General features: G+C 42.4%; 1 protein-coding gene across 2 annotated transcripts; it reads left to right on the forward strand.

Moving 5' to 3' along the window:
• The first annotated feature begins 1,044 nt into the window (after positions 1-1,044).
• PLEKHB2 (pleckstrin homology domain containing B2) lies at positions 1,045-27,011 on the forward strand. 2 transcript variants are annotated; one of them, XM_074964010.1, is made up of 8 exons: positions 1,045-1,459; positions 12,267-12,314; positions 12,960-13,112; positions 15,849-15,954; positions 16,698-16,737; positions 20,399-20,488; positions 21,674-21,782; positions 22,967-27,011. In XM_074964010.1, exons 2-8 carry the CDS (start codon positions 12,278-12,280, stop codon positions 23,101-23,103), a joined length of 672 nt encoding a protein of 223 aa, XP_074820111.1. In that variant the 5' UTR covers positions 1,045-1,459; positions 12,267-12,277; the 3' UTR covers positions 23,104-27,011. The 2 variants fall into 2 exon arrangements, with proteins under 2 accessions (XP_074820111.1, XP_074820112.1); XM_074964011.1 differs by having other exon boundaries at positions 1,056-1,459; positions 15,852-15,954.
• Positions 27,012-27,436: the final 425 nt, after the last annotated feature.

Genomic DNA, 27,436 nt, shown 5'->3' on the forward strand with positions numbered 1-27,436 from the left:
GTGTGTCTGGCTCTGGCCGGGTGGCGTGGTTGCCAGACATGCTGCTCTGAGTGGCATGGTAAGGGGGCCGGGGCTGGGGGGTTGGATAAGGGGCAGAGGGCCCAGGGGGGCAGTCAGGGGACAGGGGGCGGTTGGATGGGGGGGGAGGTACGGGGGGGCAGTCAGGGGATGGGGAACAGGGGGCGGCTGGATAGGGCAGAGGTTCGGGGGGGGGGTAGGGGATGGGGAACAGGGGGGTTAGATGGGGGTGGAGTCCTGGGGGCTGGGGTCCCGGGAGGGGGCGGACAAGGGACATGGAGAAAAGGGGGTTTGATGGGTGGGGGATTCTGAGGGGAGTAGTCAGGGGGCGGGAAATGGGAGGGGTCGAATAGGGGGCGGGGGCCAGGCTGTTTGGGGACACGTGCACAGTCTTCCCTACCCAGCCCTCCATACAGTTTCGCAACCCGATTTGGCCCTCGGGCCAAAAAGTTTGCCCACCCCTGGTATAGGGTAAAAAGTACACAGAAGATCAGATTTCACAGTCTGTGATATGATTTTCATGGCTGAGAATTTGGTAGGCCCTTAAGTATGATATGCGTTTGACACCTTTGCCATTAAGAGGCCACCACAAGTGTAACCTAAACCAAATTACCTTGCTGAACCAGGGCATATGTATGTGCCTAGCTAGCTTTAATTAGACAACTCACGTGTTTAAACATAGGCACCTACATGCATACCTTGGTGAATGGGGCCCAAATCCACACCCCTGAGATGCAGCTCAAAGTGCTCAGAGGAAGCCAGGATGGTGAGATTGAGTTAACTACCTAGAACAGAGTTCATTGAAACGGGCAACTAAATAACTTTTTTTTTTTTTTTTTTTTACTTAAAATGAACAGCATATGATAAAAGAAGCAACTCCCTCTCTCTCCCTGCTCACTAGTGCAAGGATGGAAAAAACTAAAGCCCTGCCCCACCATTCATACACTAATTGGGAAAACTTGCAGCTGCGCAGCGTGTATCATGGTCTCACGATATTAAACAGAAATCCAGGAGAATGGCATAGGGGTTTTTTGGGCTCCAAACACGCCCCTCCAGTATTTTTGGCGCCTGCTTCCTGGGAAAGTGACCCCCGCTCCCGACAGTGCTTTCGTTTCAATTGCGGGCAACAGGAACTCTACAGCGGCATCCACCAAGCACTCGGACTCCCGCGATCCAGCGGGCTGCACGGCCCACGGGCAGGGGCTAGGTTCCCAACACGTGCACAGAACCCAGCAGCGCCCGCGGCCTCCGCATCCTGCCCCTGGAAACTACAACTCCCAGCCGCCCCGGAGCATGCGCAGTAGGATCAGATGAGCTCACGGATCACAGGACGGGCTGACGTCAGAGAGGGGGTGATGAGCGCAGCCGCGCAGCGAGCGTGAGGCAGGAGCCCGGGGCGCCCTGCGCTGGGGTTGCGCGTCAGGTCTGAAGGAAGCGGCAGGTGCGTAGGAGCGGGCCCCGGGGCGGGTCAGTGCGGCAGGGGCTCTGCGCGTTATCCGGGGCTGGGAACCCCTGCGCGGCTGCGGTCCTGCCCGGAGCCGGTGCCATGGCAAGGCGGGCGCGAGCCTGGCTGGGCTCGGGGCGGCTGGGCTCGCCCGCCCGGGAGCGAGACGAACCGAGACGCTGCCAAGCGGCAGGAGGTGTTTTGGAACCAGCCGGGGGTGACGGCGCGTCCTGCGCTGCGCCGCCCTGCGGCCCCCCGCTCGGGCGCAGGGAAAACTCCTGCTGACCCACCCCCTGACCTCGCCCGCAGGGCGCCTGGCAGCTTCATGCCGGTTTGCAGCTCCTGGGTGACAGGTGCTCCGAGTGCCAGGGCCGGCCCTGGGCAGAGCGCAGGGAGAAGAAAGCAGCGGGAGAGAAGCCAGGGAGATGCTAAGTGTCTGCTTGAAATAAGAGAGACACCGCGGGGGAGGGGAGGGAAGGGAAGGTCGTTTATTGGGCCAGCTTCTGTTGGGGAGGGAGAGAAGCTTTCTAGCCACACAGAGCTCTTCTTCAGGTAGGGTACCTTTCCCACACCTGAAGAAGAGCTCTGTGTGGTTGGAAAGCTTGTCTCTCTCCCCAACAGGACAAGTTGGCCAAATCAAAGACACTACCCCCCCTGCCTTGTCTCTGTAATATCTTGGGACCCACGCGGCTACAACAACATTGCGTACTTGCAATAAGTGCAGCCAACGCCTTCTTCCGCCAGAGGAGAGACTTTTCCTCTCTCCCTTTAAATCCGAAAGAAGCTCCCACTTTGCTGGGTCTGGTAAGCAAACAGAACAAAAACTTAAGCCAAATAACTTCAGCTAAACTGAATAGAAGAGGCCTCTTGTCTCCAGCATGTTACCCATTAGGATAATATTTCTTGCCCATAATCTTAGTGTAGTGTTGTCACTGCCTTTTTTATGGAGAGAATCGTGTCCCTTCTGCTGAGGTCATCCAAATGAGGTCCTAGGGTCTGAGATGTCTGTAAAGAGTGGTATTGCCACCCATTCAAAAATCATGAGTCTGAGTTAAAAACAAACAGCTTCAAGATTTTAAATGTGAGGATCTTTTTATTTGTCTTCTGGTTTCTGAGTCTTTAGGTTACACTTGCTTTATTTTTTTCAAGCTTGTCCTCAGCCATGAGGAGTAGAAATTTCCCTTTTTAATGAAACCTGAGATTCTCATGCACTTTCTTGATTCCAGCACTGGGGCTTTAAGAAAAACACCAAATATTGTGACACTTGTGATTAAACTGAGGGTATCAGGTAGAGCTGATTGAATATATGATTTTTCAGTTTCGTGGCCCAACCAAAAATTTTTTTCTTTAGTTTCAAACTGAAACTGAATTATTTGTTTTGTTTTTGTTTTTGCTTTTTTTTCTCCCTCACTGAAATAAAAAAAGTAAACAATTTCATTCCGGTTTAGGTGTTTATAGCGCTGTATATAATTGGTGAGGTTAGAGAGTCCAGACAGACATGTTTTTGGACGAATACAAAAGTGGTGCAGACTTTGAATGCTTTTGTATTGTGGATAGACTTGGGAAAGCGGTGCAAGGCATAGTCCTAGTGTAGCCAGGATGGCAGAGGTATAAGTTGTTCAATAGTGGAAAGTTATAAGCCATTTCTATAACAATAGAGAAACACAGCCGCGTAATACAAGCAAGAAAGCATAAGGGAGGGGGCGGATTGGACAGGGAAGTAACTGGGATATTCTTTCTCGGAGTCATTTGTATCTGAGCTCTGACTTGTGAGTCTCCAGTGGTTTTGAATTGGATGACTTTGGCCCTTTCTAATCTTAGCCTAGATCCTGAAAGTGGCTCTGTATGGCGCATGTGTACTTCAGCAGGCTCGAGTCTGCCAACATGTAGCCATTTGCAGGATTTGGAAGTTTAAAAGGCAAAGTATTCCCACTTGTTTCAATGGACATAGCTGATGTTTGAATTTATCCACTATAACTTTTATTCGGGGAGGTGGGATAGAAAAGGGAAGGCATGGGGGGAAAAGAACAAGTTTTAGGGAGGAGAACACTGCTGTTAAGCCTGAAACAACAACACCCCCCCCCCCCCCCCCCGATCTGGTAGGGACTACTAGCATAATTCCAAAACTGATCTTTTTGTAACCAGGTCTTTCTGGACCTGATTTTCGGACCAGCCTCACCCTGGCTGCCCTTAATTATATTGTAGTCTTAATTCTCCATCTTCAATCATTCACAGGAATACTTAACACTACTGAGATGTGTATGTATCTAATGGATGGGAACAATTGGCTATCTGGGCCCTAGGGCAGATTTGATTTAAAACACTAGTCAGGAAGACTTGATTTAATCATGGATTTCTACATAGAAGTGTATTCTTATTAGTTGTTATAACATTAATACATATTTTTCACAACTCAGAGATAGATGTAGGTTTCATTTTTAGAAGGTACACACTATACATTTTTAAAGTGATTTATGGGGTTGGCCCTGCTTTGAACAGGGGGTTGGACTAGATGACCTTCTGAGGTCCCTTCCAACTCTGATGTTCTATGATTTTGAAAACTTTTCAGATTAGTTTTACAGCTATATCAGAAAATGAATGATTGTTTGGTTATTTCATTTACCAAAGATAATTGAAGCAGTTCAGCTCCCAATGAGTTCATAAATATTTATCTCCAATTCAACAGATTAATCATTAATATTTGAAGGATTTTCTTACCATGATGTATTAGGAGGAGAACATCACCAGACAGACATTTGAATTGCTTTATTTAACTATTTCTCACCTCTATATATTTATTTATTTAAAATAATTTTTGCTGTTAACAAGCATGTTATCTCTGGAGAGACAAATCCACAGTTTGAGAACTGCAAAACTAAGCATCTCTGATGGTATCTTCTAGACTGAGCACTGAGTCCCATTGGGTAGGTAGACAGATTAACCTAAAAAATCAGTACAGAAGCCCCTGGAACCCCATAAGGTTGGGTCCCTAATCCATGAACTATTAGAACTCATTTACAAAACTCTTCTTAAACATTACATGAATATATTGTCTCACACTATAGAATTAGAATTTATAATCTCTATTCCATGATGAGATATCTTTGAGCTATAATGTATTTTTAATCATTAATATAATCATTTTTTTTTTTTTAAATCATGGATTTTTTTTTTATCCACCCTGCTGGCCCCCGATCCTGCAGTTAGGTCTGAATGGGCAGATTCCCACTGAGATCCAGTTGCAGAATTGGGACCAGTGCCATCTGAATTCTATTAATTGTCCCTGCAATTTTCTTTGCCCTCCCAAAAGCAGATGTGAGTAGGGAAGGCAGGTTTTAAAAATCTGCCCCTGGGAATAGTACAGATCTTACAAAAAGAGACTATTGGATATTCTGGATTATATTTACAGTTTCTGGAAATGAAAGCTGTCGTGTGCAAACAGGAGGAGGAAGAATGCTGCTAATCTTCACAGTGGGGGACAGCCATAGCTCTTTTCAGTCCTGCTGCTGCTAATTCATTTCCAGTGTCTGCAGAGCACTGTTGTGTTATTGCCTTTAGATTTCAGTGGTTGATTTATTTATCACAGGTGTCAACAAAACTTCCCAATTTGTTCTATTTTAAATCCTGTTTTCATATATTTGTTACACTTTAACTTAAGGCAAATACCATTCCGTTATAACTGATCCTATCAAGCTAGCTTTTATAATTTTGAAAATATTTTAAAATTTATTGTTGACTGAATGCATACATCGTATTTCTTCTCAAAACTAAATATTTCCTTACCAGAGGTCCAGAATATCTGTTTGGTTTCAATGCTACTCCCATCTATGTGCTGACAGTAATACATTCTACCTGCCTGTGTGATTCTTATCCTTATATACACTGGTAGTAAGTGTCATGCACTTAATTAAATTTTCGTTTATTTTAATTTACTGCAGCACATAACTTGTCATACATGAGATTATATGCAAAATATCGTATAAATACAAAATGTTATCGCCATCATCAGTTGCTATCCAACCACTGTTTTTTTGTTTTGTTTGTTTTTCCCATGGTAATGATATATCACCAGTTTTTTGTATGATATGCTTTTAGACTTTCTACAGGGCTTATCTTTTTAAAAAAGCAGTCCTCCACTAAACTTTATATGTAGCTTTTAATTGTTCAGAAGAAAAGGTTTCTTGTCTCTCCATAAATAAATAAATAAAAAATATACAGTTGATGGAAGAAACATGTTTGCTCTGTACCACAAGGGTAACTCTATATTATTCTAACAGTGTGGGTATGTTTCTAAGGTATCAACAACTGTCTCATTGCCTGACACTACACTTACAACCACTGAAGTCAGTGGGATTTCATGACTGTTTACTGTTGGGACTCCAGTTGACTTTAATAACAACTGAGGGTAGTCAGTACCACACAGGATTATCCCTTATGTACAGATTGGTATTTCAGTTGTAAATGTTTCACATGCGGGAGAAAATTGTGTGGGTTTTTTTCTTTTTTAAAGCTTAAATACAGTTAGAACTTTGGAAGCTCTAGAAAGGAAGGGTTGTCCAGTGGGTAGGGTGCTAGCATGGAACTTTCTATGTGACTTTGTGCAAGACATTTAGGTCCAAATCATTGGAGGTATTTAGGCTCCTATCTTCCATTGAAATCAGTGGAAGTTAGACTAAATATTTTTGAGGATCTGGGCCTTAAGTCTCTCTCTGCCTCAGTTTCCCATCTGTAAAATGGGAATAATAGCACCGCCGTACCTTATGGGTGTCATTAGGGTGTACATTAAAGATCGTCAGGTGCTCAGATGCTTACAGTAAATGGAGTATTTTATAGAACTGTTTTAGGTAGGAGGAAGGAAGTTGTTGGTTCTTCCTCTTTTTAGAAAATGAAGTGAGTAGCAAGACCAGATGATAAGCAATAAAGTGTAAATATGGAGAGCCTCTAGTAGCACTTGATCTTGTGTTTTCTGTAAACTACGGTCACCTCTAGATCAGAGGTTCTCAAACTGTGGTCTGAGCGCCACCAGTGGTCCACGAGCTCCATTCAGGTGGTCCGCAGATAGTTCCTTCTAAGGTGCGCACCTGGGCGGCCGCACATGACAGGTGAAAATGAAGAGCCACCCACCTAATTAGTGGAGCTGTGCAGGCATGGGTCCACTAATTAGGTCCCTGGACCCTGGAGAAGATGCACATGTGAGGTGAGGTGGTGGCCTTGGAGGGAATAGGGGGTAGGTGGGAGGGGGCAGTGGGGTGAGAAGAGGGGGGTGGGGGACATTTGGGATGTGCAGGGCTGCGGTGGCCAGAGAAAGAGGTGTCTTTCCCCAGCTCCAGGGCTGCGGTTGCCAGGGAGGGATGGCCCTCCTTCCCAGCATCAGCTCTGTGACAGGGGAGAGACCCAGCCCCAGTTTGGGAGCTGCTGCGGCGAGGGGGGGAGAGGGCACATCCATCGCATTAGAAAGGTAAGACTACTAATATTAAAATATGAGTTGTGTGCTTTTATTTGTAGAACAAAAAAAGTTAATTATTAAGGGTTTTTTTATATAGCGCTTTTATCCAAAGCGCTTTACAGTAGTTAGCTAATGGTACAAACAACATTTGGAAAGATCACTAAGTGGTCCACTGAGACCCTCAGCAATTTTCAAGTAGTCCATGGAAAAAAAAGTTTGAGAACCCCTGCTCTAGATTTCATGTTAACCTGATCAGTTACAATTTGTCACTTTAAATGGGGGAGGGGAAAAATATAAAGAGATCTACTAATACAAAACAAATCCAAAAGGTAATAAAATAGAAAGGATCTAACATACATGCAAACTGTTGATTTTCCAATATTAGGAATTAGTGGGGAAAGAGTTTCTATGCCCAATGGTAGCAGTTGATATCTTGCTGGAAAAGGGGTGCATTTGTGATGCTGATGGCATAGCTAAGGAGCATTGGGACATATTGATACTGTTATCACAATTGTGAGAATTTAGGCTGTGATCCTGCAAAATCTTAAGCACATGATTGATTATCTTCACATACACTTAGTCCAATTGAAAGCAATGCATAAAAACCAGCCAATGTAAATGTGTAGGAAGGTTTGGAGCCTTGGTGTGTAACGCAAGTATATTTTCTGGCTTTAAGCTCGCATTAAAGCAGGATATGAGCTGGTTTAAAGCAGGTTATGATCTTACAAAGGGTTCTAATCAAAATGGATGCTCTAGCAAGATGGCTTAAATGCCAGTTGTAATTAAAAGCTTTATTTTTAAATAGACATCATAGTTTAATGCCTGTCTAGAAGCTGATCTCATTATCCCAAATTTCCAGAATTTTGACTGTGTACAGTGGAAGCAGTTTTCTTTATTAATAGTCCTGGGAATACAATAATTAGTCTGGGATATCATCTGCTAGCAGTTTGCCTTTCTCCATAGTCTTTGATCATGTTGTAATAAGGTAATTAGCCGCTTGATGTTAAAGAACACAGAACTGGAGTTAATAAGATACATTTCAGTATACTCTATATACACCTGTAGCAGAGCTACTAAGAAATACAAGGGTATGTTCAAGCACCTCTTGTAATGTAATGTGTCGCAAGACAATGACAGTACTTTTTTCCCTCATTTTAAAAATTGAGTTCTCACCTAGGAGGAATTTCGCCAACTGTCTGGCATATATAGCAGTGTTTCTCAAACTTTTTGATACCAGGGTCCCACTTGCTGCCTTCCTAAACTGTGTCAGGGAGATCTCAGGGACTCGCGCCGGTCCACACACTGGTCCTTCAGAACACTGTATATAGTAAAACCTTAAATGACTCCTATTCATCTTATATTGTAACCCAGCCTGATTGTGTGATGTTCCTTTATGCATGTTTAATGTCTGAAACTGCTCTAGTATGTTCTGTTGTCTTTTCTGCCTGGATAACAAAATATCTGAAATCCTGCAGGTAAGATGTGCCACCTTCCTATAGACAGAATTGTGACAGGCATGGAGCTGCTCTATAATAATTTATGAATACTCTGTATTGATTTGGTTATTGGACATTTACTTTATGATTATATTGGTTTAGTAGTTTAAGGGGGCTGTATGGAAAAAACAAGCAGGAAGGGAAAGAATGGCTCAAGTTAAGCTACTTCTCAGCAAACACTTGAGAGCTGTTAAGAGACAATGCCCAGATAGGAAAAGGCCGGCACACACTAGAGATCAAAAAAGTTCTGGACAGTTTAAAAGAGAACACTCTGTGAAGAGGGGCGGGAGTTGTTTGGGGGAACTAGAGATACAGATAGGGGTGTCTGAAGTGAGGCCTGCTTAGGTTACCAGCTGGGGATGGTAAGCCTTTAGGTAAGAGATGCAGTGTTGTTGTAGCTGTGTCAGTCTGAGGATATTGGAGAGACAAGGTGGGTGAGGTGATATCTTTCATTGGACCAGTGTGTGTTAGTGAGAGACAGAGCTCTTCTTCAGGTAAGAAACATTCATATAGACTTGGTTGGTTTAAAATTTTTTCTATAAATGCTTTTCTCCCCTACTGTTAGAATAAACAGTTTAAGAACGCTGTGTGGTCACTGTATATGCTTCTGGGCACAGACTGCTGAAGAGATCAAGGTGCGAGAAATAGCAGTTGCTCAAACTCAGTTGGACTTGCTATTGGGATCAGAACAGTCAATACACGGGATACTGGGGCCTGGTCTGAGAGTGGCAGAGTTATACCTGGGGCTAAGTAAAGGCATGAGGTCTGACACCTGAGGATGTACATTTAGAAATTAGAAAAGGGGCAGAGGAGCAGATGTCATGCTTACGGGGCTAAGAATATATTAGATTCTTGTTGTAAGAACTGCGTAGTAAAGCATTACCTGAGTTCTCATTAGGACTTCCATTTTAAACCTTTTTTTTTGTATGTGTGGAAAGGTTTATAATTTGATATTAATAAAGGACCTGACCTAAAACTGAAGAGAGAGTTTCTGCGTAAGCGAACTTTTCCCTTCTAAATTCGGAGAGTACATGGGGGCAGTTGATACTGGAGCTATTTTTGCACTTTTTTTATCTGTAAATACAGATTATGATGACAGGACTTTGGTAGCTGTTCTAATTTCTCTATCTCTGAAAGGGGATAGTTACCATAATTTGCGAGGGCGTCGAGTCTCCTTTGTAAAGCTCTTTGAGATCCTCAGCTGGAAAGGGGCAGAGAACAGCTAACTTGTTAAAGTATGTCAAATCAGCGAGACCTTTAATGGATATTCTTGTGTACTTTCATAACAAGCAAATGTTGAATAGTAGGTTCAAAGGGGTCTGAATCTCCTTTAAACTCCTGCATCTTTCATAGTATTAATTTACAAGTTAAAAAATTGTGCCTGAAGATTGACCTTGTTGCAAGTTGAAAAACAACACTTTTTTGTTCTAGCTGCTCTGGCTGAATCACAGCCAGGTGAGTAAATCCCAACCCTTTAAAAATAAATAACAGTCAAAACAGCTGTGTTATAAAAACAAACTCCCTCCTCCCTACATTTCCTTTTGAGGTTTGTTCAATTTCCTTTATCATGCAACCAAATCCAGAATGTAGCAGCCCAGCAGTTGAGTATAATGTGCAATAGAACTTGGTTTAGTGTAGTGTCCTTTATATGCAGTATCAAGCATTTTATAGTGTCACTTAAAAGCTAAAGAGAAATAAGAACTTTTCATTTTAAATAGGTGCAAGTTTAGGAACAAGAATGCCTCTCAGAGGGAGATGGAGACAGTTTTCATATGGGACAACAGAGGTCATAAAGGAGAACTCTTCCCCTCCCCATTAACATTATGTCCTCCTTTTTGTCCTGGTGAGCTTTGCTGTAGGCTGGATAGCTGGGGCAGGCGTTCAGCAAGGACTGAAAGAAGGGCATGGCTGGAAGTTCTGAGTGGATGGGGAAGTTAGGGTGGTGATGTAGCTTATGAATTCTGAGAAGTAGAATAGAGGAAATCCATGGAGTGTCATGAAAACTAGGGGAACAGTTATGAAATTGACTCGTGTTGGGGAATGAAGTCCTCATTTTTAGTCACCTGCTGACGCACACCCCTTCTAGTGGCAGTTTTAGTTGGGAATGTGTTGCTTTTGTCAATTCAGGTGAAACTCAGAACTGGTCTTTAATATTGAGAACATAAGAATGGCCATACTGGGTCAGACCAGTAGTCCACTTAGCCCAGTATGCTGTCTCCCAACACTGGCTGGTGGTAGATGCTTCAGAGGGAATGAACAGAACAGGGCAACTGTTGAGTGATCCTTCCCCCTTTCATCCACTCCCAGCTTCTGGCGGTCAGAGGCTTGACTAATAACCATTGGTGGACATATCCTCCACGAACGTATCTAATTCTTAATCGAAACCAATTATTCTTCTGGCCTTCACAATATCCCCTGGCAACAAGTTCTACAGGTTGACAGTCCATTGTGTGAAGAAGTACTTTCTTTTGTTTGTTTTAAACCTGCTGCCTATTAATGTCATTGGGTGACCCTTGTGTTATGTGAAAGGATAAATAACACTTCTTTATTCACTTTCTCCACAAAATTCATGATTTTGTAGACCTCTAACAGATCCACTCTCAGTCATCTCTTTTCTAAGATGAACAGTCCCAGTCTTTTTAATCTCCTCATATGGAAACTGTTCCAAAACCTTAATATCTTTTATTGCCTTTCTCTATGCTTTTTTCCAATTCAAATGTATTTCTTTTTTGAGATGGGGCAACCAGAACTTCTCACAATATTCAAGGTGCGGGTATACCATGGCTTTATGGGTGTATAGTGGCAATATATTTTGTCTTTCTCTTTCCCTTTCCTAATAGTTCATTGTTTTAACTTTTTTGACTGCTGCTGCCATGTGTCCAAGATCTTTTCTTGAGTAGTAACAGCTAACTTAGACCCCATCATTTTGTATGTATAGTTGGAATTACATTTTTCAATGAGCATTATTTTGCATTTATAATTGAATTTCATCTGCCTTTCTCTTGCCCAGTCCCCCGGTTTTGTGAGATCCCTTTGTAACTCTTCACAGTCAGCTGTGGACTTAACTGTTTTGAGTAATTTCTTATCGTCTGCAAACTTTACCACCGTTTACCTCTTTTCCCAGATCATTTATGAATATATTGAAAAGCACTGGTCCCGGTACAGTAGATCTTTGCGGAGTCCCACTGTTTACTTCTGTGCACTGTGAAAACTGACCATTTACTCCTACCCTTTGTGTCCTATTCTGTTAACCAGTTACTGGTCCATGCAAGGATCCTCCCTCCTATCCCATGACTGCTTACTTTGCTTCAGAGCTTTTGATGAGGGACCTTGTCAAAGGCTTTCTGGAAATCCACATACGCTATATCCACTCCATCACCCTTATCCACATACTTGTTGAGCCCCTCAGTGAAATTTAGTAGATTATGAGGCATGATTTCCCAGCCATGTTGACTCTTCTCCAACATATTGTGTTCATCTATATGTCTGATAACATGACTTAGTAATGAACAGAAATAGGTTACTAGTAGTTAAAGTCTTTCCTAACATCATAGAATATTTTTCATTGCATTCACTAATAGTGTAAAAGTTTGTGGAATATTAACTGATCTTTATTGGGTATCTTTCCAGCTGCCAAAAGATGATCTGGATAGTCTTCATGTAACTCTTGCAGATCACTCTGAAATAGTTCAGACAGTATCCCAGCCATGTAGTCTTTCAACAGGAATGCATTTCAGGAAGGAGACACTCTTGTGCACTCATCAGCTAGATACACCAAGGTGTTTCAACTAGCCAGGATGCCTCGAGATTCCTCTCCCTGATTATGGTTTTGGTTTTTTCCCCCCTTCTTTTCTCACCCTAGAGTAAACAGAGATGGCATTTGTGAAGAGTGGATGGCTGCTTCGGCAAAGTGAGTGCTTGGCTTTTTACCTACTTTCCCCAACAAACAGTTTGGCTGTATGTATCGGTTTCTCTTATAGACAATCAGTAGGGAAAAATGTATTTCCCTATGTCGCATTTAAACAGTTCTATAAGGATAGCATCACCATCTGACCTTTTGGATTACAATAATGGGAAACATAGGCATTGCTATAGCTGAGCGTGCCTGATTTAGTAGTCGTCTTCTATAAGTAATGCTTTGTAGAAAAAAATAAAAATGTAACCCAATGGATTATTATAAGTGGAGCTTGGAAAATTTACCGGACAACTACCAGCCTTTGCTTATTCACTTGGTCCCATGTAGTACTTGGTCACTAGCATGCTGGAATCCTGAAGCATTAGGTTGTTTGCTTAAAAAAACAACCTAGCAATCATAACGCTAATCGTTAAATAAGAAATAACACATAAGGCCTAACTATTGTGCATTATTTGTTGTATACTGTTTGTCCCTTTGTTTTGAAGATGAGATTTCCTGATGCAAAATGAATTAGCAATTAGTTGTTGGACCCTTAGAATACCTTGTTCCAAGGGTCAAATTGAAAAGCTGTTTTGGCTGCATTAGACATGAGCATTTTCCAATCAGTGCTCCCAGAAGTGACTTTCTGCATTCTTTTAGGCACTATTTTACGTCGTTGGAAGAAGAATTGGTTTGACCTATGGTCTGATGGCCATTTACTATTCTATGATGATCAGCAGCGGCATGATATAGAGGATAAAGTCCACATGCGAGTGGACTGCATCAACATCAGAGTGGGAAATGAATGCCGAGGTAGAACATGCTTTTTGATTTTTAAAATTTCTTTCCTGATTCCATATGTGTAAACGAATAAAGAGAGTGGCTTCTCACGGCATTGTATCATGTGGTAATCATCTTGGCATTTGCTGCAATTCACATAGAAAACACTACTCGAGTGATGGTGAGCCTGTGGTATATGACACTAATTCTGCTGGCGTAAACTCTGAGTAAAGGGCTGCACTGTGGCAGAAGTGTGAGTTGGGTGTACGGATAGCAGACTGCTGATGCACCTGATGTCGTGCGCTTCTGATGGACATTGTGGAGCTGGCTCTGTCCAGAGGCTTGGGAGGAGAAAAGAGAACTAAAAGGAAGGCCCCATCCAAGTACTAGCAAGCTCATTTCTAGCATGCCTTTTTTATTAGAGACACTTGTTCACTTGATACTTGATCGACCAGAAGGACACCAGCAGTAGAGAGTATTTTTATTTGGTAAGGAAACACCTATTCAGTGGGCACAACCCAACAAGAAATACACACAGCTGGTGATGTTCAGTCTGGTGCTCTCCACAGTTTCATGGGGAGGCTGCATCTCCTTTCATTCTGCATTCTGTCCTGCCATTGTATTCAGTGTGCAGCCAGCACACGGAACAAGGCTGGCCCTTGCTTATGCAGGGCCCTGTGCATGAGGCCTTATCCAGCTGTCTCCTTGCCTATAAATGGGATTATAGTGCTCTGGCTAGTGACTTGGAATGTGGACTCCTGGCTGATTTAGGTCCTTTGTGGCTGTATTATGCAATGTAGGGCTAAGGCCTCTAGTTGAGCAGAATCAGGTTGAGTAGCAATCCACTCCCATGAATATGTTTCCCCACATGTCAGCATGACCTTCCCTGGTAGGCAGCAAGGCTAGCAGGGTGGATTTGATTTAAATCATGATTTAAATCACTGGTCAGGAAGACTCAATTTAATCATGGATTTCTACATAAAAGTGCATTCTTGTTGGCTGTTATAAACTTAATACATATTCTCTACAACTCAGATGTAGGTTTCATTTTTAGAATGTACACACTATACACTTTTAAAGTGATCTAAAAATCACTGCTGCCATTATAGGTTTTCCCTTCTAGTGAGAGAATGATATGGTAGATTCAAATCAATGAAGGCTACACTCAAAGACCTCAAGACTTCTGGAATATGCTGCTCAAACAGTTTCACTTTTGTTTCTACTGTCTGTCCCTCCCTTCTCACATTAATCTCCAGACTTCATCTCCTTGTCCAGATCTATTCCGCTCCCAACAATCTTCTATTCTTTGCACTTTTAGAGAGAGGTAAGGGTTTGACTCTGTGTACACAAATTTTCAGAGGGAGCATAGGGTTGAGGTTTGTTTAAATAATATATAGAGGTGAGAAATAAAACATTTTTGCTGTTAATAAGCATGTTATTTCTGGAGAGACAAATCCACAGTTTGAGAACTGCAAAACTAAGCATCTCTGATGGTAACTTCTAGACTGAGCACTGAGTCCTATTGGGTAGATAGACAGATTAACCTAAATAATCTATACAGAAGCCTGTGGAACCTTATAAAATTGGATCCCTAATCCATGAACTATTGGAACTCATTTACAAAACTTTTCTTGAACACTACGTGAATCTATTGTCTCATACTATAGAATTAGAATTTATAATCCCTATTCCATGATGAGAGATCTTTGAGCTATAATGATCTTAATTAAAACTATCTTTAGCTAGGTTTTTTCCTCAAAACATTTTATCAAAAAAATCCGATTTTATATATTTATTTTATTTTAATTTTTTTAAAATTGATTTTTATCCACCCTGAAAGCTAGCATGTCTGTTTTGTTGAGGAGAGGATATACTCACTGAAATAGTGTGCTCTTAGCACATAATTACTCTCTAACACTGGTGTTCTGCTTGGTCTAGTAACAGGTAAGTGGTTCTTTGTCATTGCAGCTTTTTAAATTCGAGATGTGTGTTTGTTTTAAAACTGGTTGAGGTTCAAGTTGGAAGTGGCTTCATGGTCTGAAAAACTGTTGCATCTTTCCTAAAGCACAAAATTGCTGGGGTCTTCTGAGCTGATGCCATATATGTAGGCAGCTTCTGATTTCAGGTAGGGGAGAACTTGAAGTTTAATCTGTGTGTGTTTGACTGAATTTAATTATTTTTTTTACCCTCTTGGTCAAGACGGATTTGTGCGTGCAGTTTTGTCTCTAACAGAACCTTTAGCCGAGCATTTTATATACAGTAACAACGAAATACGAGCTGGTAGGCCGGAGTCCTTCCCTAAGAGGCTTTTGACTGGCAGCCAATCTAAGCTGTAGTAACTTTCTCCTGTCCTGATGGAGCCCCTACCCTAGTGATATGTCTACGCTGTGATTAGCCTGGGTTAGCTGACTCTGGCTTGGAGGGCTCAGGCTGTAGAGCTATAAAATTGCAGTGTAGATGTTCGAGCTTGGGCTCTGAGACCCCATGAGAGGGATCCCGGGCTCCAGCCTGGGCCAAAATGTCTACACTGCAATTTTTTAGCTCCACAGCCCGAGTCAGTTGACCCAGGCCAGCCACAGCTGTGCCATGGGTCTTTTATTGCAGTGTATATGCGACCTAGGAGACCAATATCTGTATAACGCAAGTTCATTGCTTTACTTAAACCTGACCAGAAGGACTGAGACATTGTGAATTAATTAGTCTTCAAGAAGTAAAGAATTTTGTTTTCAAAAGATTTCCATTTAATATTTTGGCTTTCTTTTTCTGGAGTAGATTTCCAGCCCCCAGAGGGGAAGCCGAGAGACTCTTTGCTGCAGATTGTTTGTCGGGATGGGAAAACAATCAACCTCTGTGCAGAAAGTTCAGATGACTGCTTGTGAGTTTCCAAAGAATGTTGTTTAACACGCTGTACTTAGCTCCTTGTAGCCCAAGAAAGGGCCCCAAATATTCTGGAGTTCCTCAAGGTAGCTGCATACTGGCGAATGCTGAGAGAAAGAATGTTCCTTTGACATGGGCTCATGTTCCTCTTCTTTTTACGTTACACCTTGGCACAGGTGCAATTTGGCTGAAGGGATGGTGGGGACACCTCTGTCTCCCTCCCTTCCTCCACTCCAAATTGTTACTTTAGTAGTGATGTCCCATCTTCCGTGTGGCTGCAGGTCTCCTGCATCTTAATGCCTGGCTCTTTGTTGCTCTTCTTTGTATTCAAACAACAAGGAGCCCCAAAACAGCACACATTACTTCTGCCATAAGCTTATGGGCTGTTCAGAGGAATTAATACCTCCTTCCTATAATCCCTCTGTGCATATGTCCTACCTAAACTTTAGGCTACCCTTACCCACTAGGGTGACCAGATAGCAAGGGTGAAAAATTGGGACGGGGTGGGGGGTAATTGGCACCTATATAAGACAAAGCTCCAAGTATCGGGACTGTCTCTATAAAATCGGGACATCTGGTCACCCTGTCTCCCACAGTAACTTTGGTATACATTTCCCACCATATCACTTGTCTACTGAAACTTGTCTCCTGCTGCACATTTTAATGCCTAACTGTATTTTGTTCAGAGCCTTACTCCACATTTCTTGTATCTCTTTATCCATTAAATAATGTTTTTTGCAGGGCGTGGAAAATTGCTCTCCAGGATGCTAGAACAAATGCGGTAAGTGTACTGTGAACGTTTCCATAGTGATGGGGTAGGGAGTGTGTGTGAGTGGCAGTCAGCCGCCTAGCAGTTTTCCTTCACACTATCTTCAAGAACCCATTTGAATTACTGTGCTTTGTCCAGAATTGCCTGGGCCAAAAAGGGGTATGAACATCATGGATCTGGTGCTCACAACTTTGGTAGAAGGAGGGTTTTGTGTCTGTGCATGCTAGTTAAAAGAGAAGAGTGATCTTTTGGAGTGCTACAGCTACTGTGCTGTAAGGCTCATTGAAGGAGGAGTCTCAGAAAGCTGGCAGGCATTGTCATGGGGAGAAGGCTGATCTGTAGACGAAGAATGGGGATTGGGGTTGTGGGCACTCATGAATTCTCTTGTAGCTGGTTAAGATGCAGTCTGACTGTCTCACTGTTCATTACCTCTTGGGATCAGGCCCATCTAGATGTGAGTAGTCCACAAGGAAGCCAGGTGATGGTGGGGGGATTGTATGTATAGAGAAGCCTCTAGCTGAAATGAGTGGCAGCCACATTTATGTAGATATGACACAGTTGCTAGACTCACTTGTAGAAGATGCAAAATCTGCCTTTGCAAGCTGCTTTATGTAGTTCTGTGGAAATCATACCGTATAGAACTAACTTCAGAAACTTGGGCTACAGCAAAAATGTTTCATGCATGTATTCAAACTGGATAACTGCATGTTGGAATGCATAGTTTGCGTTTGCAGTTAATATTGTATTGTCTCTTTTGAGTCAAATGTTCTATCTTGTATCTAAATACTACCACTGTAAACTCCCTGGAAAACAGAACTAAAAACCCTTTTGTTGGCACCTTAAAGCTTAGCTCTAATGAAAATGGCTTATTCACTCCCTCGTCCGTAAAGACCGATCTGTGCTCAGTTGTAAACCCTTGCAGCTTATGATATAACTTGTGACATTGCTCTGCTGGAAGGCCTAGCCATCCTATTTCTGTCATTGACTCACTTTTTTTGCCTTTCTTTGAGGCTGGCTTATAGAACACTTTCTGGCAATAGCTTTCCCCAAATTGGTAAAGAACAATATTAAGGGGATATCTGCACTGCAGCTGGGAGGTGCGATTCCCAGCATTAGTAGGCAGACCTGGTCTGTCTCAGCTCAAGCTAGCACACTAAAAATAGCAATGTGGACTTTACTGCACAAGGGTGGCATGGGCTAGCCACCTGAGATCAGACTTGGGGGAGGAGGAAAGGGGGGGGGCTGGCTTGAAATTGGGTGGTGAGCCTAAACTGCTGCTAATTTGGCAACATCCATGTTGCTGTTTTTAGCATCCTTGCTCAAGCTGAGCTGGCACAAGTTTTGCCTACCCCTGCTTTACGCACACATCTCAGCTGCAAGGTAGACGTATCCTTAGACATCATGTGTCTGAAATACTGCCGTTCCATTGGGAAATACTGACCCTGCATCCAAAGGCTTATTTCATACTCTTGACACCCACGTTGCCACAATAGCTGCTACATCCAATCATGTGACACAATTTGTTTTTGGATACCTGAAGCAATATTTGTAGTGTGGTAAAAGTGCTATCTTCTTGTACCAAGTAACTGCTTTACAGTGCAGAATGCCACATTATGTTGCATCGTGGTGTTAAACAGAGGGAAAAGGAATGAATCTCTGAAAACCAGAGGTTGTACAGAACTCCTGTTTTACCCTTGAATCAGTCATTGCACATGGAATTCAAAAATATAGGGAGCTTTGTAAACATTGTTATCTCGACACTGAAGCTAACTGGTAGCCGTCAGCTTTGCAAATTATGCTCTAACTAATGTCTTGGGCTATGTCTATGCTTATGGTGGTGTGTGGAGTACATACACTACACGCTTCCCTAGCATGGGTATAAACAGATGTGTAGACGCTGAGACACTGCTTCGGCAAGTAAAGACACGACAGAACCTTAGGTTATGGCTCTCTACATGCCCAAGCAGTGCCTCCCATGTCTACACTGCTATTTTTAGCAACGTAGTGTCCCAGTGCTGGAGCCTTTCTGCACTGCAGTGAAAGACTTGAGCAGGGGGGAAAGACTCCAACAGCTCCCTGCTGCCAGAGCCTTTCACTGCTGATTGTAGCTACTCACTGCAGTGTGGACGCAGCCAGTTTGCACTGCAGTGTGATGCTACATATATACTACAGGGTGCCACGTGTGTAGATGAGGCTTTAGAGAGTGACCTTCAGATGCTATCTACTGTTAAACCTCTAGGATAAGATTTCAGATAAAGAAGTCGAAGTATTCAAAGTCCATCTGCAGGCATCTAAGTGATCATACTTTCAAAAGTGCTGAGCACCCAGCAGCACCCACTGACTTCACTAGAAATAGCTGGATGCTTCCCACTTCCGACAGTTGGGTCACTTAGGCTCTGATCCTGCAAACTCTCATATACCTGAGTAGTCCCATGAGTTCAATGGAAGTCATTGTGTGTTTGCAGGGAGAGAATATTTTTAAGAGCTTATGGGAACGGTACAGCTATAAAGCTAGCCTTTTTCTTCTGGAAAGCCTCTGGTTGAATAGGAGCAGCATTGTGCATTGCCACAACTATGGGCAAATACCCAAGGCCGTTCTGAAACATAATCAAACCACTGGAAATCTACAGTGGTTATTGTGTGAGTTACTTCCCTGCCCCTCCTCACTGCCTTTGGAAGGGACACAAATTCAGCAGAGGGTGCTTCTAAAAATGGCTTCAGTGTAGTGTTTTAAATTATGTATGTTTGTAGAAACAGCTGAAGGAAGGGGACGTTTTAATATAGATCTGCTATTTTCTGGTCCTTGTCTTATTTGTAGACAAAGTGCGTGGGTTGCTGAAAAGCTTAAGTCACTGGTATGAAATGTTAGGGTGCAGCTGTGAGCTTTACCTTTGATCCTTATAGGCTAACATCTGTACTCAGTTGCACTGATGTAATTCCATAGAGCTCAGTGGAATTACTCTGGAGCGACTGAAAGAGTATATAAACTTGTATGAGAAGAATCCTCCTTCCCCACCTACAAATTAATCAGTTTAACCTGAACAAGAAAACAATAACCTATCACTTGAAAACATTAAGGTAAGGGGAATAAAATGAGTCCGAGAAAAGAAAATAGTTGATTCAAGGAGCTGATCTGCGTTCCTGACTCCTACCTGGCCTGGTGGGGAGGGATAGCTCAGTAGTTGGAGCATTGGCCTGCTAAACCCAGGGTTGTGAGTTCAATCCTTGAGGGGGCCGTTTGGGATCTGGGGCAAATATTGGGGATTGGCCCTGCTTTGAGCAGGGGGTTGGATTAGATGACCTCCTGAGGTCCCTTCCAACCCTGATATTCTATGATCTGACCGAAGCTTTGCTCCCCTATTCGGTCTCCTGCTGCGGCATTATGTGATGCACTCTCTCCTCTTTCTTCCTGCTGTGGATCACCCCATGAAGTTATATCCTCTAAAAAACCTTGCAAACTTCGTGTCTGTACTGTGTGCTACTGTAATAAAGCTCCTCATTTAAAGCATAGGTATGGTGTGATATTGACACTTGTGTCAGTAATAAATACACTCAGGAATTCTAGGAACACTTCAGTTTACTGTTGGGTCACTTGTATGTTCAGTCCATATTTTAGTCCGTTCTCTTGTATGTAAAGAAGTGAATAACTGCTGTCTACTTTGTTAATGTTTAGGGCTATGTTGGTTCTGAAGTGATGTATGATGAGACTGCAATTTCCTCAGCTCCTCCCCCATACACCGCGTACGCTACCCCATCACCTGAGGTAGGGGTGTAATAAGGAAGCATAAAATAAGTGTGAAAAGACTGTATTGAACACTGACTCTGTTCCTTGGAAGTGCTATTGGTTTGACTTTTTTTTCTTAAACGTAGCTTATTTTTAAATGGAAGAAGCTCAAGATTTTAAAAATGAGTGGTGGTTTTGGGTGCCCAGCTTGAGGCACCTTTAAAGGGTCTTGACTTCTGAATAGTGGTTGCTCAGCACTTCTAAAATCAAGCCCCTTTAAGGTGTCTCAGATTGGGCAGAGAAAAATGGAGGCACCCCAAAATCACTAGTCACTTCTGCAAATCTTGGCCATATGTCCTTAATCTTGGGTATTCACCCTTAATGCAAAGAGATGCAATAATTTTTTGGAAGGCTTTGACAATATATCTGCACTTCCAGGATAAAAATTCTATTTTATAATTCTTCCTGGTTTTACTGCTTGAAGCTGACATTTGTAAAACAGATCAGGACTTTGTGTCCAGGATTTCATAGTAACTCAGGTAACTATAGTTCCCATACGTGTATATATAGATAGATATAGATCCTGTTTTCGCTGGGGTTAGGATGGGGCAGCAATTGGACCAAAATATTTGCTGATCTCAGTACGTGCTGACTTATGCTATATGATATTATCCAAATACTGGTCCTTTTCTGTGCTACTGATTGGGCTTTGGAACAGAACAAACAATCTCTTGTTTATAAATAGTTCTGATTGTGAACAGTCACGGTGAGCAATATGCTTCATTCCTGTAGATTAGTGAAAAGACTGCCTCCGAAGAGGTGTGGCCATAGGGTGTGTATCATGAGGGATCAGGGATGTTAACATGTCATTACTGGTCCCATCTTGTCAACTGCTGAATGGCTGTGCTTTTCTATCATATCACAAGGCAGAATTATATAGAAGCCATGGCCAGCCACACTTGTGTGTATTAAGTGACAGCATTATTATAGTTCTGCAATGGTTAAACTTGGTGGTGCAGGAACGGAAGATGTTAACTTGCAAAATACTGTGGTTAAACTATATGGGAAGGTCTCCTACACTCATTTCACAGCACAGTGCTGCCTTCTACATAGTGGATTTTGGTTATCGCTAAACCGCACCAGGAATGGGGTGGAGAGCTAAGCACTTTAAACAAATCCAAAAGATGCAAAACATCTTCTAACAGGTGCATTTAATGTCCCCAGGTTTATGGCTACGAGCAGTACAATGGTGCATATCCGCCTCCTGGTCCTCAAGTCATCTATGCCTCTAATGGACAAGCCTATGCTGTTCCTTATCAGTATCCGTACCAAGGTAATGAATACCAGCTCCTTCCTCCAGCTTGGTTCATGTGCTTTCTAATCTAGAGTAAAGTTATTATGAAGTGATATATTTCCTATGGAATATTGCCATCACTCTTGATGCTGAATGTAGCGGTAGGTGGTTTTTAGAAGGAACCCCCCTGTCTGCTGTAACCACTGGACTAACCTTTCCCTTTTGAGAGGAAGGAGGTAATCATCACTAGACAAAGTCAGGAAGTGAAGAATTCTGTGTTCAGTTGAAGCCGTTCTGGGGATTAGCAAGAGACTGTACCGACTCAAGATGGAATTTGTCCAAGAGATTTGGCTTAACACGTCTACGCTCCCAAAAAGTTCTGTGGGAACATAATCTTCCCCTTCAGCTTTAATATGTGGTTTGTTTTTTTACCACCAAGCCCTTAAAGACCACAAGCAGTCAGGACCTTAGCTCTAAGTCACTCAACCACCCCCTCTTGCATATAGTGCCCTATGGCACCATGCTTGGCCCTTGGTTTAGTACAGACTCTGAGGAAAAAGGTCCCACTTAATGAATTGCTGTGAGCACTTCCTGCTGCATCTAGGTTTTCCCTAGAGAGCTCTTCTCCCAAGTGCCAACCTTACAGGAAGACTGAGGAGTTGCAGGGGCTGCAGGGCAGACTTCTAAGTAGCTAGAGACTTAATCCAATGCAGAGATGTGTTGGCTTTGGATATAGTAATACACCTTTGCTCTTCTATATGGCACTTGATCTGAAGATCTAAAATACAAACATACATGAATTAAGCCCACAACACTCTTTTGAGGTTGGGGATTTTATCTCCATCTTGAATATTGAGAAACTGAGGCACAGAGATTAACTAACTCATCCAAGGCCATACAAGGAATGTGTGCCAGATCCGCAAATAGAATCTACATCTCTGGTTGCCTAGCCCTATGGGCTAGCCATAGGATTATGCTTCTCCCTTTCTGTGATGTTGGGAAAGGCTGCTGTCTGTACTCTGTCCTAGCAGATTCAAGCATTGGCATCAGCACCCAACTCCAAGGGGGAGTTGGTTTTCACCATACCAACTGCAAGGAAAGATATTGTTAGCGTTCAAGTATACAGGGTGGGAGAGTGAGCGAATGCATAGGCTTTTCAAGCCTGCATCTAAATCAAAACATACGTACGAACTCTTTCTAATCAAATTATTACTACTTTCTAGGACCTTATGGCCAGCCCCCTGCAAATCATGTCATCATTCGAGAACGTTACCGTGACAATGATGGAGACCTTGCACTGGGTATGCTCGCTGGAGCAGCGACTGGAATGGCCCTGGGATCATTGTTCTGGGTCTTCTAGATTCCCTGGGATCTTTGTATTTGTAGCTCCAAAAAACCTTTATTCTTCCTGTGCAATAATATATTTTGCAAAGTACTGTTTACTATAAAGGTTTTTAATAAGACAAATGCAGGAATACCTTTTTTAGTAGTGATAATTATAATTAACCCACTTTTACCTATCCCAAGATGAAGGTTTAAAGGCACCATTTAATTGAAATATGGTTAAAGATGCACTTGAGAATTTCAAGAGAGCTTTTTTTATGAAGCTTGGCTATCTGATGGATTTATATTTTGCCCATTGATCCATGATCAGCATTAGTACCAATGAAATATTATAAGCAAAGGGTTAAGGGTTGTCATTTGTCACCAGTCTTAAGAACAGACTGTTAATATTAAGACTCCAGAACAAATGTTTTTCTAAGCCTTGAATGGTCTAGTTAAGTCCAGTTGCTAATGCCAGCATGTTAGTGTAGTAGCAGCCAAGTGTATTGAAGTCATATATTCAGGGAGTTGATGCTATTGACTTCACAAAACACTCCAGAAGACAGATACGCAGGATTCTATTAATTGTCCCCCTAGGGCGATCTCCACTTTTCAGTGACTGGCACTGAATTTTCGTAAATGAATGTGTAAATTTGGAGGGTTATTGCAATACATTGGCAGTGGAGTTAGCATGCCCACTTCTCAAACGCATTTTACAAGACAAAATCCTCAGCAAGGAGATTGGTAAAGTGAGGAAATACTCATTAATTCCTTCTTTGCTAAAAGAAAATTGAATGATTTCAGTACTTGTAAAGCGAGAGAAATGTATGTTACCAATACAAGCCTTTTCTTTAACCTAGTCCGTAAGACTCTAAGCAGTTGGGACTCAGACTTTAAAAACAGGGTAACAAAACAGGATGGGGAGATTCTGGGATCGAGCAGAGGTGTTCTTTCCCCATGCCCAGTCACAAATACATTGGTGGGGAAGGGGCTGTGGTGTGCAAGGTCCTGGAGCTGTGCTCAGCTCTTGTGTCACTGCTCTTTGTACCAGGTACAGAAAAGACGGCTGATCACATTCATCCTTGCAGTGCTGGATCTGGCAGTACCCCTAGGTGTGTGTTAAAAGGGTAAGCTGGAGTTGGTTTGAGGAGGGGACCATGGATGAATAGGCAAAGGAGGAGCAGACCGAAAACAGATCGAGGGAAATGGGAAAGAAACTCTAGTGAACCTTGTAAGCGGGCAATGCCATGTGTTTTATGGTACGGGCCAGTGTGTCACAGATGAGCTGCAGATCTGCTTTCCCTGTCTTACCTTACCAACCCATCAGTTCCCCATAGCAAGGTCTTGCTTGGTGGTGGGTATATGGATGCTGTGATGTCAGGGGAGGTTGCGTATATATAAAACCCCAATCCCTGACAGTGACCATTAGCGCACCATTTAAAAAATACCCCAAGGAGCTGTTCCCTCCTTTGACTGGTTCACTACTGCTGAGTGGTTTCTCATTCCTGACCAGTTGCAGAGTCCTGCTTTATAATTCAAACTGAACTGTACTGGGCATGGTGGAGGAACCAATGAGCAGACATGTATATACTTTCTTATTGGGGAAAAGGTGTAGGGTGCCTAAGCTTTGATCTTTGTAGAAAGTTGTCTTCTTTTTATACTTCCGCTATTTTTGAGCTTCCTATAATGATGCTGTCTTAATATTTTGAGGCTTTTGCCTCTTTAAGCTTTCAATTGAAAGTTGATTAAGATCCTCAAGGTGTGAAAGCCAGAGTATGTCAGGGAAGATGAAAGGAGATGGGATCTAGCAGCCATATTAGTTTTTGATGAGAAGGAATAAACTTGGCTTGACCTAAAGCTGTATTGCCTGTCTGGGTTGTGCTGTACAACCAATACAGGACTCTTCAGCGCTTTGGAAAGTTTGGTTAACAGCCATTGAGAGAGCAAAATTTTTGTGACTGTGTTGGGGCCAATTGTCATAAATGGACACATTTTAAAATCCACTGAAAAGAAATGTTCTAATGAGACTGATATTACCTTGGATGTATTGCTAATTATGGGCCTGAACCAAAGCCTACTGGAATCAATGTCCTTCAATAAACTTCAAGAGGCTTTGGAACAGACTTCATTTTACTAATTCTGCCCTTATGTGCATGTAATGGCTCCTAGTGAACTCAACGGGCACTGCGCGTGTTCATCCAAGAAAAGTGTGTTTATAAGAACATGTGTTGTGCAGAAACAACACCTGCCATTTCAAAAGAGGAATAATCCTATTAAAAAGAATACATTTCCCATGTACCAATCCAAAATATTTGAAATGCATCACTGAATCCTCTCTAAGAGCCCAGTCCTGCAGTGTGCTCAGTATCTTGATGTTCATGCAGATGAGGGTGCTAAGCTCTTCCCAGGATCAGGCCCTAAATGAATATTTGTTAATATTGCAAGACTCGATGTTACCATGGAACTGGTTGTATCGCAGTAGTACAGAACGCTGTTTGGAGCTCTCCAATCTGACTAGCGGTATAGAACACCCATAGATCACCTATTCCTGTGCTATTTTGTGTGTAACATGTAGAAAATAAAAACAGCTACATATAACTCCAAATTTTGTGTGTTTTGTTTGTTAGATTGTAATGGTGGTGAAAGCAAAGCACACAAAAGAACAGTATAGTAACTTAGCAGTTACTTCCAAATTTTTACAGGGTGTGTTGACTGCAGCATAGGAGTTGTGTGTCTTGTGCTGAAAGCACAAAATTGTATCTAAGTCCCTGATTGTAGGAATAAAACCCATAAGGAAAAGGAACTCATTGCTGTTAGAATTTTCATGTGCACAGTTTAGTTAAACTTTAAACAGTTTTTTTAAGACATTGATTTCTTTCATTTTGAACTTGCAAATCAAAAAGCAAGATGATCAAACAAAAATAACCCAGACATTGTAGAGTAATGCTTTTAAAAGGAAAATCCTTAAAGAAAAGCTGAAGGGTCCAGTTGGCTTCAATTACAGTAGACTGCTTTCAAACAAAATCTTGGCAGCTGATTGTCTATACTAATTAATCTAATAGCATTTGTTTATAGCTGTTAAGCGCGCACACACTAAACTATATTGGAGCATATAATCAAGATATTAGTTCCTTTGGTGCTGGGAGTCAGAACTTAACAGCCTTCCTGCTTATGATGGAAGATCCAGGCAAAGTAGCATTGAGCAGTTAAGCAGAGATGTCATGCCTCAGATAGAGAAGGCTTTGGTGGATAGTCACATCAACTTACAGTTAATAATGAGATGGACCATATATAGCAGCCCAAAAATCCACTTCCCTAAAACACTGGCTTACTTTATTCCTGAGGAATTAAATGCAACAGCTTTATTGTATTGTCTGGGTGGCTACACAGTAATGGCCTTTTTCCTCCTCCACCACCAACTCAGATGTGCCAAGCATCTGCAGTTTCCATGGACCGTAACGGGAACTGCAGGACCTCGGCACCTGTGAAAGTCTGCTCATTAATGAGCAACTTTGCTTACTGTTTCAGAAAAGTGAGATAGGGCAGCAGCAGGGATGATGTCCTAATTCAGGTTTAAATTTTCAAAGCTGGCTGAAAACTTGGTCCTAAACAGAGACTGCCGTCTAAATCATGGCATTTGCTGAGGCTCTGATTCAAACTATCCCTGTTCAGCAAATCACTTAAGCACATGCCTTGGTGAATCAGGGCCTGATACTAGCTCTTTGTAGATCTATTGGAGCTATACAGATGCTACTGTTCCATTGGTTTCCACCCCGAGTAAGGTACTACACTAGGGTGGCAGAATTGGGTCCATAGTGACTAATGTATGTTCAGCTTAAACTAGAACATTTGCAGAGACTATGAGCCTATGTTGTCAAATGTGACTTGTGATTTCTTTGTTTTGGTTTTTGGGGTAGTGCCCAACTTGAGAAACATAAGAGGCCTGATTTTGAGGGAAAGTGGATATTTGCCACTTTTAAAATATCTCAAGTGGGGCTCCCAAAATCACAATTGGAAATGTGGACCCATAGGCATTTTATTTTACATATATAATATATTTTTTAAAAAAGGTCTGAAAGCCAGTGTGTCAATGAGCTGGTAGAGGTGTATGTGTCTGAGAGCTGGGGATTAGAATTACTATGGGAAGAGCAGTAGCATTGTCTGGTTTTTGTTTTTTGGGAAGATGACGTTTCCTTTGTCATGGAGCGTATTCTAACCAGTGCCTAGCAGGATCTGGCTTCCAAAACTATGGCACAGAACGGTCAACTTTTTGTTGGGTCTTCGCTTCTAGCACCACCTAGCAAAGTTCAACAAGGAAGCAAAAGGGAAATTTAACCAATATGTTTCTCAAGCATGTGTCTGGTTCTCCC

This window comes from Natator depressus, chromosome 9, assembly GCF_965152275.1.
Source record: "Natator depressus isolate rNatDep1 chromosome 9, rNatDep2.hap1, whole genome shotgun sequence".
Taxonomy (NCBI): Eukaryota; Metazoa; Chordata; order Testudines; family Cheloniidae; genus Natator; species Natator depressus.